Below are 18,444 nucleotides of genomic sequence, written 5' to 3' on the forward strand. Positions count from 1 at the left end.
ATCATGAAAACGTCTCGAGATATTTGTGACATATTCATCAAGTTGCAAGAGAGGCATATGTTGAATCTACATATCTCGAATACTAGGTTTGTGACATTACCATTCCACAATTTTACAAAGTTGAATAATAGTATATGTCAAGCAATCTTCAAGAATGAGCATATTTACTCTAAAAGATGAGTGTATAGTAAGTATTTGGATTTATTTTTTGTTACTATTGTTATTTTTCTAATTAGTGTGTTTTTTATTTGGAATGTTTCTTTTTTGAGCAATTTTATTTAGAATATTTATTTAAAATATAGATAATTACAAGCTTGTTGAAAAAAAAAACAATCATAGCAGTCAATACATAAAAAAATGTTTAATTAATAAATTAATTATAAACAATAATTTGTATAGAATCTTAAAAGGTGGAATATAAACTTTTGGTCATTTTATTTTCTAATAATATAATTTGAAGAATTTTTCTTTAATAATTTTAATTATAATATAAAATTAAATCAATAAAATAATTTATATTTAGTTAAAAAATTCAACATATATAACAAAATGTCAGCTCTAAACAAATATTTAATAAACAAACAAAATATTAAAAAAATAAAATAAAGGACCAATATTAGGTTGAAATAATTTAAAAATAAAAATATTAAAATACCTATTTACTTTTTTATCTTTTAATTTATTTATTTACAAAATATATCATTAACAATTAATTATAAATAGTACATTTTATTATTAGTAATTAGCTGTCAATAATAATAAATATATATAAAAATTAATCTTAATTATTTTTAAAAATAATTATACTTAAAATATTTTACATGAAATTATATAAAATTTAAGTTACCTTATAATTAAAAAAATTTTTACGTGCATTGCATGTGGTAATACACTAGTTTATTTAAAAGATTGGAGTACTCTTTGATGAGTTGCAAGTTTAAGGTAGGGTATTTTATTTTATTCTTTTTAATTGAGCCATATATTTATTATATAAATAAAAAAAATTAGAGGAGTTTGCAAGTTTAACAAAAAGGAAAACGTGAATCAAAATAACAATTCATGAATATTGAGAGTAATTGGTGTGATTGTAAGACCTTAGTTAAATTGTTAATCAGTTACTATAGTATTATACAATTTTATTAGTTATCTGATTTTCTAGGTAATAAAAGTAAACCTGAACATATAGCTTAATTGGTTAAAACATCCATCTCTATAAAAAATTATATATCAAAAAGTTGGAGGTTTGATACTCCCCTAGCTCACATGTTACTCTACTGTATTAAATTTACTCATTAAAACAATATATATAATTAAAAAAAAGATTGGCCTCATGACCACTCCTAATCCTCTAGATCTATCGATGCTCATAAATATAATATAGATAATTCAATCTTTTTAGTACAACATATAAGATGAGGAATCGAACTCACAACTTCTCGATTGAAGATATATACCAATTATCATTGAGCTATACTTGTTTTGGCATATAGATAACTCAATTATTCAAAGTGTTCCGTCTCTATATTCATCCGTATTGTTGTACTTGACAAGAAAGAATGATGATACAAACTTTAATTTCCCCCGCATAAAAAAGTCATAATCTTTACTTTATCAGTTTCACAAATATATATATTTTTTAAAGTCATGGCCAAGGACAAAGCGGAAGAGAGAGAAAAAGAATCCTTAGTCCATCGAAATTAAAAAATATATATAAAATATAGTAGTTTAACTTCGTCTACTTTTAATCTCTTCAAATTTAAAAAATGAAAGATGATTTTACATAAAAAGGTTAACCCGTAAAAGGATCTTATTAACCCGTAAAAGGATCTCAAATTGATAAAAGAATGGACCTTCCATAGATTTATAATAGATATTGATTACTCTTTTTATTGTCAATTAATTTTAAGATTAAAACCACATAAAATATTAATATGGTATCATAGTCTAAAACGCTCAAACGAACAATCGATTTAGAAATGAGATCCGCCTAAGATCAGCCACAATCTTACAATCCCACAAATATTAATATATGACGAGTATGAAATGGAGGGTGGAGATTAAATCCATAGTTTCCCTCCAGGGCGTGGCGAACGTGACGTGGTCATGCATTTCCGTTATAGCGTTCTCATAGATTTGTTGGTGCATGCATGCAAATGCAAGCAGTGGGCTGCCCGGCATTATTACTAGTTGACTCCACCACTAATTCCGTTAGGGATATTATTGATTTTTATTTTCCTTCCACATAAATTTAATTTATCTTCCAAACTACTTTTCGTTCTAAAGTTATAAAATTACAAAGGCCACCATAATATTTGTTTTTTTTTTCCTTTTTTACATTACCGAAAATTTTGAACTTTGTTGAATTTTCTTGAATTGATTTCCTTATATAGTTTACTTCTATTTTCAAAAAATCAAATAAGTTTGGTCCACGTCGAAATGAAATAACTTTGACTTAACAAATTCAATTAATTTATGATATATATTTAAAATTAAAACCTACCTCCACCCATTACACTTGTATAAGGAAATGAAATACCGAGAATATGAACTAAATAAATACAAATTTAAAACAAGATACGGTGAAATAAATTAATAATATTTTGAGTTTTTATTTGATGATAACGTGAGAACTTACCACCTTAAAAATAAATTCTAATTTTACCCGTGAAGTACGAATCAAAAGTTGAAAGAAATATTGTGACGAAAACAGTGATAGAATCTTTTGAGTTGTTCTGCCGGATCGGTCGTTCAAGACCTTTGGTCTCTACCCGGATCCGATGAAAAAAATAGGATCACTTCTTATGGACTCGTTGAGAATGATTCTGATCTAGTTCATGGCCTATTAGAAGTAGAAGGCGCTCTGTTGGGATCTTCACGGACAGAAAAAGATTGCAGTCGATTTGATAATGATCGAGTGACATTGCTTCTTCGGCCCGAACCCAGGAATCCCTTAGATATGATACAAAATGGATCTTGTTCTATCGTCGATCAGAGATTTTTCTATGAACAATACGAATCAGAGTAATCCAACAAAAAGAAAAATTAAGAGAAAGTAATTAGAGAAGAAAAAAAAGATAGTAACAGAAGAGAATATCACAAAAGTCGTACTTGAATTTTTTTCGCAAATATAACCTATGATTTTTTTTAATATCATTATAATCAACATTCTTTCTATCAGACAATCTAATAACTATCGATATCATATTTTACTATCAATCTAGCATTAAATAGAAAAAATATTTACCAATACAGATATAACTAAGTAATAATGAGTATCTACTCTTTTCTTTTTTAAGTAGTAAGTTCAAACTCGTACCCCAGTTCATTGTATTAAAAGTGAGAAATAAAATATGGATAAAACTTGGCTCCTCACTAGCAACCTTGTCTACACCACGGTTAAATATTTGACAATTAAGAGAGATCAAATATTCAATGATGATGTGGACAAGATTGCTACCTACTAATTAAGAGCAAATTTTATTGATGAAATATTTACCACCACTTCTTCCCCATTCTCGTTAGAAAAAACTCCATCGTCCTAAATATATAAGAATAGGACAACGTTTGGAAGAAAGAAGAAAAAAACACACACTCGCTTACCCGGATCAGCAATTGACCGCAAAACCACAGGGAAGACTTAGAATGTAAAACATCAAATTATCCACTTTCCAATGGGCGCGTGTAAGACACCGGCCAATCATCAAGGTCCACGATGCCTGGTTTCGATATGTTTTTCATACACGGCATAATCAATCGCGTGGTACTAAGGTTCCCGTCTCTGAATTCCGGTGCGAGGGCGTCCCAGCTTTAAAAAAAAAAAAAAAAAAGAAAAACTGGGTGGCGTCCCCGCTTTGTTCCAGTTTCCAGCCCCACCATCAAAATTTCACTTCAATTTTCCTTCCGCCTCATGAGGTGGCACTCTTGTTCCTCTACTAGATTTCCAAATTTTACGAAATTTGCTGTTTTTTCTTTTTCTTTTTTGTAATTATGAAATTCAATTAATTTGCTTCACTGAAACTAGTGATGGTCCGTCGGATCTATCACCTTATTTCCAGAAAATTTGGATTTAATTTCGCGCCGTTTCATCTTTTTGGGCAAACTGAGAGGAACCAACGTTGTGAATTTTCTTAGTTGTTTTGTTCTAATTCTGATATGCTTATTCTTCTTCGGAATTGCAAGATAGGGTGCAAAGATGAGCTCTCTGTCTTCTCAGGTGAAGCTGAATTCCTTATGTTGTTGCTACGAATTACGTTGTGAGGTGCTATGTGGATTGAAGTTCCAAGTATTAGCTTAGGTTGCTTGTGTTTATTTATATCTAATTTGATCGAAATTGGTGGGATTTTGTCTGATTATTATTAATGTTTCGTCGTTTGAATTTCTTCCATTTTAGGTTCCCTCTGTTCGTTTTTTACGGGATTGTTGAACAATGAAGAACTTTTCGTGACTGAACTTTCCAGGTGAATCAAGTTAGCTCACTCCTTCGACCTTCCGTGCAAAAATGTTGTTCTGGGATATATGCCTCTTCCGCATTTGGTCTTATGACTTAGAATCTTCGACGTATCAATTTTCCAACCCTTATTAAGTTATAAGTGAAAAAATCCAGCTGATTGTTCACAGTGGGTGTCTCAATAGTTCAGTGTTTATTATTATTATTATTTTTTAAATGTGAATTTATGACTTTTAAAAAAATTATTCTCGATGATTATTATTCTTCAAATGGAATGCTCTTTCCAATTTTTCGTGGGATATCTTGTCCTGAACTTTCTTTAAGTTCTGTTTTCCTAATGAAATTTTCACTTTTAAGATATCAACTTCCATTGCACCTAATCTTCCTCTCAGGTTTAATTGATACTATCTGAAACTGTAAGATGGGAACTCAAAGTCAAACAGGATTAATAGTACAAAACAAGATGCTTCCTCCTCAATCTGGAAGATTTCAAGATCGTGAAGATCTCATTAAATATGTTCGTGATTTTGGTGCTGATCAGGGATATGTGGTAACGATTAAGAAGTCTAGGAAAGATAGAAGGGTCATCCTCGGTTGTGATAGAGGGGGTGTGTACCGAAACAGGCGTAAGATTGATGAGAGTCGACGCAAAAGGAAAGCTAGCTCACGCTTGATAAATTGTCCGTTTGAAGCAATTGGTAAGAAGGAAGATGATGTCTGGATGCTTACCATTAAAAATGAGGACCATAACCATGAGCCCTTAAAAGACATGTCAGAGCATCCTTATAGTCGCCGTTTCACTGAGGATGAGGTAAAGCAAATAAAACTGATGACTGAAGCTGGTATAAAACCACGTCAAGTGCTTAAAGCTCTCAAGCAACATAATCCAGATCTGCAGTCAACACCAAGGCATTTGTACAACCTCAAAGCTAAAATTCGTCAAGGAAACCTATCAGGTTATTACTCGTATCTATCTTTGCAGCAGAAAGATTCATTACTTGCTAATGTGGGAGATAAGGGGAAAAACAAGAAAAAGAAAAGAAATCTGTAGTGCCATTGGCTCTCGATGGAGGTAGCATCAGAACTGAATCCTTTGTTATATGCTCGAGTCATGGTTGGTTTTGGTTTTTCATGTACCGATTTTTATGGGTAATATAATCGTTGGGAGCATCTCATCCAAGTTGCAAGTTAGAAGAGTGATTTAAGAGTTTGAAGTTTTTGCCACAATTACTCATACTACTCTAGTACATCCAATTTTGCTCAAAATAATTTGATTTGATAAATGACCACGTTAGGGTCTGGTTGGCAACGTTCCTATTTCTTATTTTTCGTTTTCAATTTTATTAAGAAACCTAAGCATTTGACAACTATTTATTTTCCTCGTTTCTCATTTTTTAGAAACATTCTCAAAATAATATAGAAATTTTAGAAATAACAAAAACCTTGTTTCTTGTTCCAATTTCCTATATGTTCCAAAACATAAATAAAAATATAGTTTTATCATTATTGAATTCATGGGTGTTGGGGCATGCAATTCTTTTTTTTTTTTTTCCCTTCTTCTTCCTGTTAAAAGGAGGAAACATAAACAAGAAACGGAACGTTACCAAACAGGCCATTTCTGTACTTTTGTGGAGTTATAGGCACGAAGTTGTAATATAGAATAGTATGTATGGATGCTTTTCTGAAACTCAGACTCTTAAACAACATTAACTTCTTATTTTCAGAAAAAAATTTCAAGTCATGGCGACCTAATATCTCAGTTCCTGCTAATAGTAGTGATACTGTCATTGGGAATACAGCCAAGCAAAACCTTCAGCCGGTAAGATCCAATATGAAAGGACAATAAATGACGTAGATCAGATATCCCTATACTCCTATTTGATTGTTTCTATGTATATGTACAAATATTTGATTGACTCGAAGGTGAAAATAATTGATTGAATTGTAGAAAGTTCCTAATTTTATTGGAGGAGAATTTTTGGATTCGCGCAACTGTTCAATGGTTGATGTTATTAATCCAGTAAGCTCTATATTTCAGACAATCTATTTGCTTATAATTGGGTTGGGGCTGTACATGTCAATCATGGTGTGCACTCTACTTTTGGATTAGGCAACACAAGAAGTTGTTTCTCAAGTACCTTTAACAACCTATGAAGAGTTTAAGGCTGCAGTTAATGCAGCAAAACAAGCTTTTCCCTCCTGGAAAAATACACCTATTTCTGCTCGTCAACGTATTATGTTCAAGTTCCAGGAGCTCATCCTCAGAGACATGGTTAGTACTACTCATTTCTTTTTCAGACTTTTTTGAAATATATGAACCTTGATTTTCGATATGACAATGATTCTTGTTATTAGGATAAGCTTGTGACGAATATTGTCACAGAACAGGGCAAAACATTAAAGGGTGCTCAAGATGATATCCTCTGTGGTTTAGGTTGGTATATGCACTTATATCTTGCAGCATTATCCTATCACATGATCACATATGAAAAGATTGCACTCATTTGCCTTCTGTGTTGCTTGAAGAGGTGGTCAAACATGCTTGTGGATTGGCCGCTATGCAAATGGGGAAGTTCGTCCCTAATGCATCTGATGGAATTGATTCCTACTGCATCCGAGAACCACTAGGTGTTTGTGCTGGGATATGCTCTTTAAACCATCCAGCAACAATTTCCTTATGGGTATGTTGCCATGCTTTCTCTTTGATTCTATTGACAGGCATTCCTTTTCCCACTTCCTCACTTTATTTCATACTTTTACTGCACATAAATGTGTTGCATAGTATCTATATAAATATGCTTCAATAACCCACTTTCATAATTAGAACTTATATAATCTAACCTTTTCTGTTTTGGCCTGGTATTTGATGAACTTAAAACGAGTTATAGTCATGCAGTTGACTCGATTATATTCGATTGCAGACTATAAACTTACAACCTTAACCCATCACCACTTGCAACAAATTAGATTCTTTGATTCCGATTAGTGCAAGGGATCTTGTACTAAGAAATAGATTCTAGAAGCTATTAGGAGCAATTTCAATAATCGAGTTAAATATTTTCTTGGAATGTTTCGAATTAGCCTCCAAGATCTTGTTCTAGCTCGCAGGTTGAAAACTTAAAACTCTTGGTATTTATCAGAGCTAGTCTGGGAATGGTTGAAGTCTCCTCAAAAATAGGGGTGGGTCATTAGCATGATGCAAAGGGAGTGAAGCCTCAGATCCTAGTTATATAAAAAAAATGACCAAGTTATATAAAAAAATGGTAAATTTATTCCTTTAAAAAGTTTGATGAAAATGTATATGAAAAAAATTATAAACTTAAGAATAAAGGACATTTATGATTTAGATTTAGGTGCAATGTGAGAATAATGTTCTACTCTTGAAATATGGGAAAAAAAAACTCAAGCATGATACAATTATAATCAATGAAAGAAAAATGATGCTATTCTGGACAAATAATGATAAGTTGTTTATTGAATAATATTCAAATGAAATTATCTTGATGAGACTATTGAAGTAAGGGAGGTTTATGAACTGATAGATTACCCTTGGACATGATACGAAATCTTTAATCCTAAATTCTAACCTTTCCATCCGTCTAAAATTTTGTTTACTTCAGATCTGGGGAAAATAGGCATGTGCCAGAACGATGAGGACAAAATGGATATATATAGATTTTTCTCTGATAGCACCATGTATCTACTTGCCTATACATACACACACACATTGATTTAAGTTTTATGTTCTATTATGGTTTGTTTTGTACTTGAGAATCTTTGATTTTCAAATTTATAAAATCGATTGGAATGTTGTATTCTAAGTCTGTTATCCTTACAATGCAGATGTTTCCGATTGCAGTTACATGTGGCAATACATTTGTCCTTAAGCCATGTGAAAAGCACCCGGGTATGTTTCAAAACCTGTCTCTTTCTCGTCCTAGTGAACTTGATAAATGAGTTCCCACATTTGCAGCAGAAATAAGTTCCTCTTTTCCTATTATTAATTTTCCTACCAATCACATCCAGTTGGTTGATTGCAATATCAAGTCAGTTTATTGTTAGGTTATATATACTCTATGCTATGTCCAAAATAATATAAATGATGTTATGGGTAACTGAACTGTGATTCAATATAAGCTGGCTTAAGGTTTTGAAGATCGTATTGGGTTCTTAGAGTTTATAGCTGGTGAGCTTAGGGCAAGTCTTTTACTTTTTTTTTCTTTACAATTGTCATATCAAGGGTACCTTGGGTTCTGTATCTTACACTTTTAGACGTTGTAATTATAATCCCAGATGTCCTTTAACGCTGAATAAGAAGTACATTTTCATGTGTAAATGGACTTGACTGCATCCCTCATATCCATGGTATGGTTTCATGGTGGTTATCACAACCGTTGGTTTTTGCTTTTTGGTAGCAAAATTGACTTGTTATCTTATGTGATTTGCTGCTTGGGTTTTGGAAACTCTGATATTTTATTCCCTGATCTTATGTAATATAATATCTGTAGACTTATTTTTGTTGCTGATTCTTTTGGTTTTTTTTTACGTGCAGCATAAACCTAAAGGTTATTTAGCCTTGTATTTGTTATCATTTTTTCATGTATGAACCTTGATACAAATGCCTCTTATTTATTTCCTGCACATCACAGTTTTTAACAGTCAGTAATATTGTCTGTTTCAGGGGCTTCAATGCTACTAGCTGCATTAGCAGTGGAGGCTGGTTTGCCCGATGGTGTTCTAAATATTGTTCATGGAACCCATGTAAGAGAGTTCTTTAGAGAGCTATTGTTTCTTTTGATTGACATCTAGCCTATGGCTATAGTTCTTCCTGAATTAATCTACTACTACTTTTAATTAATTATGCAAGTAACAAACATGTTAATATATTAAATAATACTAATTTTAATTAATCATTAACTATTAGACAATTAATTAGTACTTGTTTATCATTTTATAGTTAATTATTCAATTAAATAAATTTATTTTAAGTGAAGAAAACCTGTAAAATAAACTAAGACATTTAACTACTAAACATTAATTCTCTTGCAAATCCAAATATAAATATTTAATATCTCAGTATCTCACACATTTAAATTCTAGACATTTGACTTCCTAAAAGTTAATACATATCCTGATATCCATTAAATAAAACCCTCCATTTAAATGGGCCATAATAACTTGGTTTCAATTGGGAGGATATTGATCTCCTTTTCGTGAATCTTGATTTTCAATGAGTTATATCTAGCTTATTATGGCTTCCTGATTTTAGTTTATGGATTACTATTCAAATCATAAAATATTGCAAACATTTAAATAATCGGTAGTAAAAGTAAACTTGTGCCATCACATTTTATGAGCGAACTTGGAAACATTGCCCAAGCTTGTAGTTCTTTATTCGTCCTATGCTAGTTTGGCTAGGCATGTTTATAGGAGTTGCACCTTCTTGTATACTGCTCGTGCTCTTGAATGAAAAAGGTGGTGTCTAAAATTTCTGACATCACCCCACTGGTAAAGTTTTTTTATACTTTTTCTCTTTTCTTACATTATTTTTTTGATATGGAACAAAGGATGTATTGAAACTATAGAAAGAGACAACCTAAGGGTTGGGAGAAGAGAGATCCCCCTCCCAAAAGAACTAGTACAACCTTCCAATCTTGGGCAAACATGGCTAGACTATAATTGTAAAAAGAATTTCTGTGAATAGAACATTATAAAGAAGCATTAAGCTGTACACAATTTAGTTTTTTAATTATTGTGACTAGTTTCTATAACATCATAGGTCACATAATATCATCATTAATGTCCTGATCATGTAAGTAAGTTATCTGATTCATATTACCTCCTTCATTTTTTGTTTTTAATTTCTTTGGTCAGGATATCATTGATTCTATATGTGATGATGAGGACATAAAAGTCATATCCTTTGCCAGTTCAAGTACAGTAAGTTGCTTATCCTTATTAATAGATGAAATGCCTAATGACAAAATATGAGGAGATATATTTGACGAGTCTTTTATGAATATTGATACAAGCACATATAAATATCTTGAGGAAACTGACTTTTAATTCAATGAATCGCATCTTACATAATTTCCATTACGTTCAATTCTATGATGACTACTTTTCATGATTAAAACACTTTCCACATAAGTTTCATTCTTTTACATGATTAAAAAAGAAAATTTCTTGCAAATTTATTGTGTATTTTGGTTGACTATTCTCAATTTTCATTTTCTTGTCTGCCTCCTTTACTATTTATTTTACTTAAAGGCTGGAAAGAATATACATGCGAGGGCAGCTGCCACTGGAAAACAAGTTCAGGTGAATCCTATTTGTTCATCCACTATTTTATTTATTTTGGTAATTGGTAAAAGTGTTGTAACGTTGGGGAAAATAATTTGGCTGATTTTTGTGTTGATTGCTTAGTCCAATTTAGGAGGCAAGAGTCATGCAATTATTATGCCTGATGCTGATATGGGGGCTAGTTTTAGTGCTGTTGTTGGTGCTGGATTTGGTACTGCGGGACAGACATGTATGACTCTCAACATTGTTGTCTCCGTTGGAAGTTCAATTCTATGGTATAGTGATTCTTTTGTTTATCACAATCTTATTCTTCTGGAATTCTTCTTCTCGATGGAGTTCATCATTAATGAACAATTAGTCTTCAAAATTCGTTGTCCTTTAGACACTGTTTTGCCTATCATTGTAGTATCTAGTTTGTTGAGATTTGGTCATGATCTTCTTGTTCTTGTATCAACCTGCTCTTTTGCAATGAAAAATTCAAAACTTCTATTTTATTTATTTTATTTGTTATTTTTGTTTATTTGTTATTTTTGTTATTTTTTAAAATTTATTTATTTCATTTTTGAGTTTAAGATCCTTGAGAGAAGTTGCTTTCTTTAAGAGCCAGGATATGAATTTTGTGGTTGCAAGCTTAGGCAGATTGGTTCGAGAGTATCTAAGAAGATTAGCTTTCATAAATTATTATCATATTCATTAAATGCTATGTAAGACAACCAAGTGACACCTAAGTCTTTGTCTGGTGCAGAGATCTGTTTACTTCACAGTATTTGCATTATAAAGCTTGAACACATTTGTGTACATCATCATGCCCCATGATATTTCTACAAGTGTTAAATATCAACATATCATGTTCTTTGACTCCCAACTGCCTTTGAACTTCTGCCTTCTTTCTACTTGTAAATACGATTTTCTTTGAACTTTTCAAAACAAAAAATTAGCAGTACCGTTTGCATTGTGAAAATAATGAAATTTCGATGGATCATGAACTAAAAATACTTCTGATTAGTGAAGGCATGTTGACCAATAGTTTTCAAGTTTAGATAGACTTGTCAATCATTTTCTCAGTTATGGTGCTCCTTGGAGAGTATTTAAATATCTCGACATATGAGTTCTCTAGTTATTAATACTCTATATCTACGATGATTTTCCAGGGAAGAAAAACTTGTGGAATGTGCGAAAGCACTTGAAGTGAATGTGGGGACAGATCCCAATGCTGACCTTGGTCCTGTAGTTACCAAAGAGGTATGTATACAGAAAGACCAGTGACCTTTCTTTAGGTTTATGGTATTTATGATCTATGCACATACAGGAGACGATTATTTTGCCTCGTTACTCGCTTTGACCTTTTCAGGTGAAGGCTAAATTCTAACTTTTATTTGGATTTGAAACTTTGCTGTTAAAGCTGGCAGTCCATTCTTTTGTGAAAGTTTTGCCAATGAATCTTCTTCATCAAAAAGTAACTTTATTCCATGTTCAGTGTTTTGTTTTTTAGGTGTTGTGACACTCATATTTACTTCTTTTTCTAAACAATTATAAGAAACCATACTGTACTATACTTTTAGTGGACATTCATGTCTTTATGCTACTCTGCACAATCACATTCAACTGTTATATTAATCGGTGTCCTTGGGGAAATCCACAGGTGAAAGATCGTTTATGTAGATTAGTTCAAAGTTCCATTGAAGGTGGTGCTAGACTCCTGCTTGATGGTAGAAACATTGTGGTACAGATTTGTTACTATTCTCAGTTTGTTAATTAATAAAGTCTTGTGATTATGTTTGACTGAAACCCAATGGATCCTGCTTTTCATTCGATTAAAAATAGAACTTTCCTTTGTAGGTGCCGGGATATGAAAATGGAAACTTTTTTGGTCCTACTATTCTATCCGATGTAACAACCGACATGGAGTGCTACAAGGTACTTTTATCTCTTTCTGTTGTTCCCTATTCAGAATGAATGTAATTGATTATTTAAATCTTTTCGAATTTACTTAATTGATTATTTAATCTCTCAGCAATATCTTGTGTTGGCAGGAAGAATTTTTTGGACCAGTTCTCCTTTGTATGCAGGTACTACCTAGTTTTTCACCCATTTGGTAATGTGTCACGTTGTCTTCATCTGGCTGTCTTATTACTTTCTTTTGGTTTTATCGGCAGGCGGAGAACCTAGAGGAGGCTATATCCATTGTAAACAGAAACAAGTACTTCTTTTAACTCTACTGATTTCTAAACTGGGGTGACATTTAGATGCCATACTTTAACCATTACAGTCATTGAGGTGCTGCATTCCATTAACTATTTTACCTTTTTGATGCTGTAACTTTTTCTTTTATAAATTTGTAGTACTTTTCTTTTGGATCTTGGTGTTAGTTGTAGCTTTTTGAAGCCGCTTTCCTTGAAGAACAAAATTAGTAGACTCTTTTTTTGTTGACTCTTTTTTTATGGATAAGGTGTTGCACGCGCAAAATTCCTCCTTGTTAGCATGACTTCGTGGACATATGTTTGAACTACTCTTGTCAAATTTCCTGCAGGAACCGAAATGGAGCTTCCATTTTCACAACTTCTGGCATTTATGCGAGGAAGTTTCAGAGTGAAGTGGAAGTGGGAATGGTAAGTAATCAAATTGAAGGATATATTTAATTATTTATGTTATACATTCTGAGTAGCTCTGACATGTCAATTATAGTGTTAAGTGAAACCTTTGTACTTCGAGAATTTTCATGGAAGTTGTAAGCAGGTTTACAGCTAATTAAGATTTCCATATCGTAACCCTAACCTTAGACCTATTTTACTCTATAAATGTTGGATTTTCACCCTACATATTGCTTAATATTTGTTATTTGTTTTCAAGTTCCTTTTTCCCCTCCTAAATCCATTTCAGGTTGGTATCAATGTTGCTGTTCCAGTTCCATTGCCATCTTCCTTTAATGGTTTGAACTCATCTTTTGCTGTAGATCTAGTTTTTTTCGGTTCAATGATCATTCTGTCTTACTTGCAATATTATCCTTCATTTCTTTTTCACGCTACTTTGTCCTCTCACTGTCTGGTTTTTAATTTGAAGATAAGGCAGACCTGGAATTTTACACCAAGTTGAAAAGAGTGGCTCAACAGTGGAAGAACCTACCAAGTATTGGAGTCTCAATGGCAACGCCTTCCCCATCTGAGAGAGATTTGAGAGCTCGTGCTGTACCTCCAGTGTTGGCTTCAATGTGTGAGAAGGATTCACCTGGTGGGCACGGAAGTTTACCTCCGCTGCCAAACCCTCGAATATCTCAGACAGATTTAACCATTGAAAGAGCCGCCTCATCTCCGCCAACTCCTGACAGGGATTTACATGGTCCAGGACTCTCCCTGATTTCAACTTTATCATCAGAGGGGGATGTATCCAACCAAGATCTGTCCCCTGCTATGCCTTCAGCAGCTGATAGCAATTTACCTGGCCAAGCTATGTCAATGGCTACATCCCGATCATCCGAGAGACTGTACATACCTCAGAAATCTCATTGGAATGAAACCCAGAGAGCTGATTCAATTCCACCCAGTTCCGAGCAGATCCATGGGCCCTCATCACATACAAACAGCATTAAAGCACAGGCATCTCGATCGACTCACCCTGCTTTGGTCTTAGCTGCAGAGGGTTTATACGTGCCTACATCTCATGACAGTATTTGCCTGATAACCCATGGAAGTGATAGCACAGTTCCATCTCGAAGAATCGGCAGCATCTGTCAACCATCGGAACGAGTATACATGCTAGCAACTTCCCATCTGAACGACAGTATGAGTCAAACATTGCAGAGAACTGATGCCTCCATGTTTTCTTCTTCTGAGAGGCATTATGTGCCTCCCACTTCTCATAAAAATGACCACATCAGCTTGGCCTCTCATACCGAGGTTGCTTTGCAATCAACTTCAGATAGGATATACTTGTCTAGCTTGACCGAGAGGGAAGATAATATGGCTTCCGCTGCTTCTCAACAAGCTGAATCTTTTACATCCACTTCAGATAGAATGTATATACCTCCATTAGTTCATAGAAATGCAGGCATGCCGCCTAAATCCGAATGGTTATGCATCCCAACTCCTGCTGCACCTCAGAGAATGTATCCGCAAGGTCCAATAGTTTCAGCAGATGAATTTCAAGGCCAAGGAGCATCATTGACAATGCCTGCATCCCAAAGAATATAAGGGATCCTAGAAATACGAACACTAGAACTTAGGATAGCCAAATTACCATTTTTTCCTCTACCAACAAATCACTCATCATTTACAGAGAGCTCGTTCGTTCATGGTTCTGTTTCTCTAGATGTGAAAGTTGTTCAGACACAGTTGCTCATGTTGCTCATTTGTCTATATTGGATTGGCTGTATGATTTGTAAAGGGGTTTCCCCATTGGCGATATGGGTTTGAAGTTCTGAACAAGGGAAATTCTAGTCTAGGAATGTAAGAGTTTAGCCTCCTATCCTGCCCTTGCGCTCGCTCTTGCTCTCCCTCGTTATTGCACAGGCATGTTCGATCTTTGATCTGCGTAATTGAAATCCATAGTGTTTGAGACGTTAATTACTCAAATAACAGTTGGTCTAAAGATTTAAAGATTCAGTGAGAATGATATCACTTTCGAAATAACCACATTTAGCCGATCACTTTTCAGAATTTTTATTGGTATAATTTTTATGTGAAACACTGAATTTTTTTTTTTAAGGAAAACTTAAATCCCTTGAAATCAATTTAAAAAAATAGAAATTGGAAGCTAAAAAAATATATAATAATAATTTTGTTCTATCTAAAATTTCTACGAAAAGTGAGAAAGAAGAATCATTACCAAAATACTATTCATTCTTAAAAAAAACTTTAAACGATAAATAAGAAATAAGAAACAAACATGATCTAAAATTTTCTTTTTCCTTTTAAGAACTAATTATTGATTCCAACATCATAATGAATATTTATCCACATTGATTTCAACCATATATATAACCCTTATTTCTAAAAATAATTTACTCAAATTTAAAAATCTTTTTATCCCTTTCCATAGGTGGTTTTTTTTTTATATTTTTATTTTTTTAATACAATAAGTGAAAGTGAGAGATTAAACTCATGAGCTGTCCTCGCTTTAATTTTTTTTTCTTCTTACACAAGGAGTTGGTAGATGGTTTGTTTAACTAAACCAAAAATTATAATAGTATATATTTGTCATTATTTCACATTTTTATTAAATCGAATTAAAAAAAGATAAAAGTCTAAATTATTTATTTTAATTTTTCTTTTGCAAAAGTACTAAACAAATGAAATTTTAGTGCAAGGTACAAAATAGATGGAATACATTATGAAAAATACTTGAATCCTTAATATTGAGGACGATTAAATATTTGATAACTAAGAGAAAAATACAAAAACAAACATGTTTTTAAATAGAATGAGTTTTCAATTTTTTAATAATAGTGATGACAATATTTGATTGGTCCAACATGGATTGAGATTATTTTTTTTAGAAAATACTGGCTCTTCAACGACAACAACAATCTTGTCATTCAAGAGAGAAATGCAAAATATTGAAATATAAACTTTTTATAAAAATTAATGAGTTGTCAATTTTTTATTTTTTAATATTGATGAAGACAAAATTTGATTCACACTTAACACGCCCAGCATTTTCCCCTTTTTTTTTCATTTTTTCTTTCGCTCTTCTTGTTCTTTGATTGACGATTATATATCCTTCATTTCACAAGTCACAACTCACAGGACAAAATTGATTCCGTTAATGTTAACTTCCAATTTCAAAATTTCAAATAGGAATAAACAGGAAAGATCATATTTATTGCCAACAAAGTAGGCCAGAAAATTTGAACAGATCACAGCTCCGACGATGGAGAAAATTGGAATTACTTCAAACAAACATCCTGCTCCTGCGCACTGGTTGTATGTGATTTCATATACTCCAAAATCTGATCAATTAATTTCCCCTCTTTTTCTTCATTCACGAACACATCCTTCATCTCCTTCACGCCCTCTCTGTAAATCTTGCCTTCCTCCTTCACCATCACCAGCTTCACCGATTCCGCCACCGAATCCCTGCTAAACCATCCGTCCATCTCGTTCCTCGGCACGCAGTAACCAATCTTCTTCTCCTCCATCACTCTCGCAATGATCCCTTGGTCCGCCGACAAGTTCAGGAATATCAGACCTCTCCCGCACTGCACCGCCTCCACCACCGAGCTCAGCCCCGCGTGCGTCAAGAACCCGCCCACCGACTCGTGCCTCAGTATTCTCAACTGCGGCGCCCACCCCCTCCACACCAACCCCCGCCCTCTGCTCCGCTCCTCGAACCCCTCCGGCAACTCGATCGGCTCCGGGTCGCCCGGCCCATGCCGCGTTCTCAACGCCCACAAAAAGGGCAGCCCCGAGAGTTCCAACCCGTAAGCGATCTCGATCAGCTCCTCTTGGTTCGGTTTCGCCTCGCTCCCGAACGCCACGTACACCACCGAGCCTCTGCCTCGTTCGTCGAGCCATTCCTGAATCGGCCGCCACGCTGGAGACAGAGCGTGGTCCCCGGCATCGTACTCCGTCGTGGGGAGCAGGCCGACGGGGAAAACGGGTTTTCCGTACAGATCGCCGATTAATGGAAACCATTCCTTTTGGAATTGGGGGCAACCTCTGACAACCACCACATCGCTGTAGCGAATACTCATTTTGAAGCGCTCCAAATCAGTAACGCCAGTGATGTTGCCGGTTACGCTGTCGAAGATCTTCTTGATTTCGAAGTAACGAAACGCCACCGTCGTGGGGAAGGGGATCCACTCGGGAGGAATCGTGAAGTCATCGGGGCTTTTGCGACGATCTTCCGATGGGGGTCCGATGAAAGCCAGAGATTGGGGAATGAAAATACTGAAGAAAGCAGTTCTAATCCCGAGGCTGGGCCCGACCTCTTGCCCCAGCCAATAGGGGGCGAAGTCATATACGATCCAATCGGCGCCGGAAGATCGAAGAAACTCTGTGAGGGGTTGTTTGAGGAGGTCGTAGGCCTTTTTGAGGTACTGAACTTGGTCGTAAGGGAGGTCGATGGTGGCCTCTGCATTTTGAGGGAGATTTTGGAGCAGAGGAAGAGGAAGCTTGATGAAGCTGAGGAAAGGAGCTAAATCGGGATGGAGATCGGTGGGGAGACGATCGATGTTTCGGGGAGTGGAAACGAAGGATACGCGGTGGCCCTTTTGAGCGATGAGTTTGGAGAGCTGAAGATACGGAATCATGTGGCCGAAAGCCAGCCATGGGAACATTACTATGTGGAGCTTCTTCTCGGCGGCCATGGAAGGTGAATCGGGAACCTTATCCAACTAATTGTAATTTGAAATCACAGGGCGAGCATTGCAAGCTTCTCTGTAAAGTGGTTTCAGCGCTAAAGAGACGTGCTAATAATGTCAAAAAAACAAAATAAATAAATAAATACTTGGTCGTTCATATGCCTTAACTAACACCAAACAACTTATTCGATTTGAAATTCATTTCCCGTAATAAAATAAGATCATATATTATGCAATCATTATATGTATTATATAATATATATAATTAAAACGTAACATATAAATCTTATTATATTCTCCATTCGTTTATACCCTACAAATCTTTACTCAATAAATATAGGAACATATTTGGAGAAGTTAATCCCCGATCACAATTTGAAAAATTGATAACTTATTA

At 34.4% G+C, this 18,444-nt stretch overlaps 2 protein-coding genes across 12 annotated transcripts; one reads left to right on the top strand and one right to left on the bottom strand.

The window, feature by feature from the left end:
* Nucleotides 1-3,787: 3,787 nt before the first annotated feature.
* Nucleotides 3,788-15,211, top strand: LOC111005478 (uncharacterized). 11 transcript variants are annotated; one of them, XM_022276985.2, is made up of 22 exons: nucleotides 3,788-3,912; nucleotides 4,180-4,294; nucleotides 4,391-4,466; nucleotides 4,840-5,403; nucleotides 6,172-6,266; nucleotides 6,396-6,467; nucleotides 6,558-6,719; nucleotides 6,803-6,881; nucleotides 6,974-7,128; nucleotides 8,291-8,354; nucleotides 9,129-9,208; nucleotides 10,322-10,387; nucleotides 10,718-10,768; nucleotides 10,874-11,025; nucleotides 11,902-11,992; nucleotides 12,393-12,473; nucleotides 12,590-12,667; nucleotides 12,784-12,819; nucleotides 12,907-12,950; nucleotides 13,281-13,359; nucleotides 13,601-13,679; nucleotides 13,811-15,211. In XM_022276985.2, exons 4-22 carry the CDS (start codon nucleotides 4,869-4,871, stop codon nucleotides 14,935-14,937), a joined length of 3,126 nt encoding a protein of 1,041 aa, XP_022132677.1. In that variant the 5' UTR covers nucleotides 3,788-3,912; nucleotides 4,180-4,294; nucleotides 4,391-4,466; nucleotides 4,840-4,868; the 3' UTR covers nucleotides 14,938-15,211. The 11 variants fall into 11 exon arrangements, with proteins under 11 accessions (XP_022132677.1, XP_022132671.1, XP_022132678.1 ...); XM_022276979.2 differs by having other exon boundaries at nucleotides 4,391-4,457; XM_022276986.2 differs by having other exon boundaries at nucleotides 4,391-4,457; nucleotides 13,631-13,679.
* Nucleotides 15,212-16,545: 1,334 nt separating this feature from the next.
* LOC148213393 (UDP-glycosyltransferase 91A1-like) lies at nucleotides 16,546-18,186 on the bottom strand. The gene has a single exon (XM_088118523.1). The coding sequence runs from the start codon at nucleotides 18,051-18,053 to the stop codon at nucleotides 16,632-16,634; it is 1,422 nt and encodes a 473-aa protein (XP_087974649.1). The 5' UTR covers nucleotides 18,054-18,186; the 3' UTR covers nucleotides 16,546-16,631.
* Nucleotides 18,187-18,444: the final 258 nt, after the last annotated feature.

The sequence above is a fragment of the Momordica charantia genome (assembly GCF_013281855.1).
Source record: "Momordica charantia cultivar OHB3-1 chromosome 1 unlocalized genomic scaffold, Mcharantia_2.0 BLBB01000001.1, whole genome shotgun sequence".
NCBI classification, from domain to species: Eukaryota; Viridiplantae; Streptophyta; class Magnoliopsida; order Cucurbitales; family Cucurbitaceae; genus Momordica; species Momordica charantia.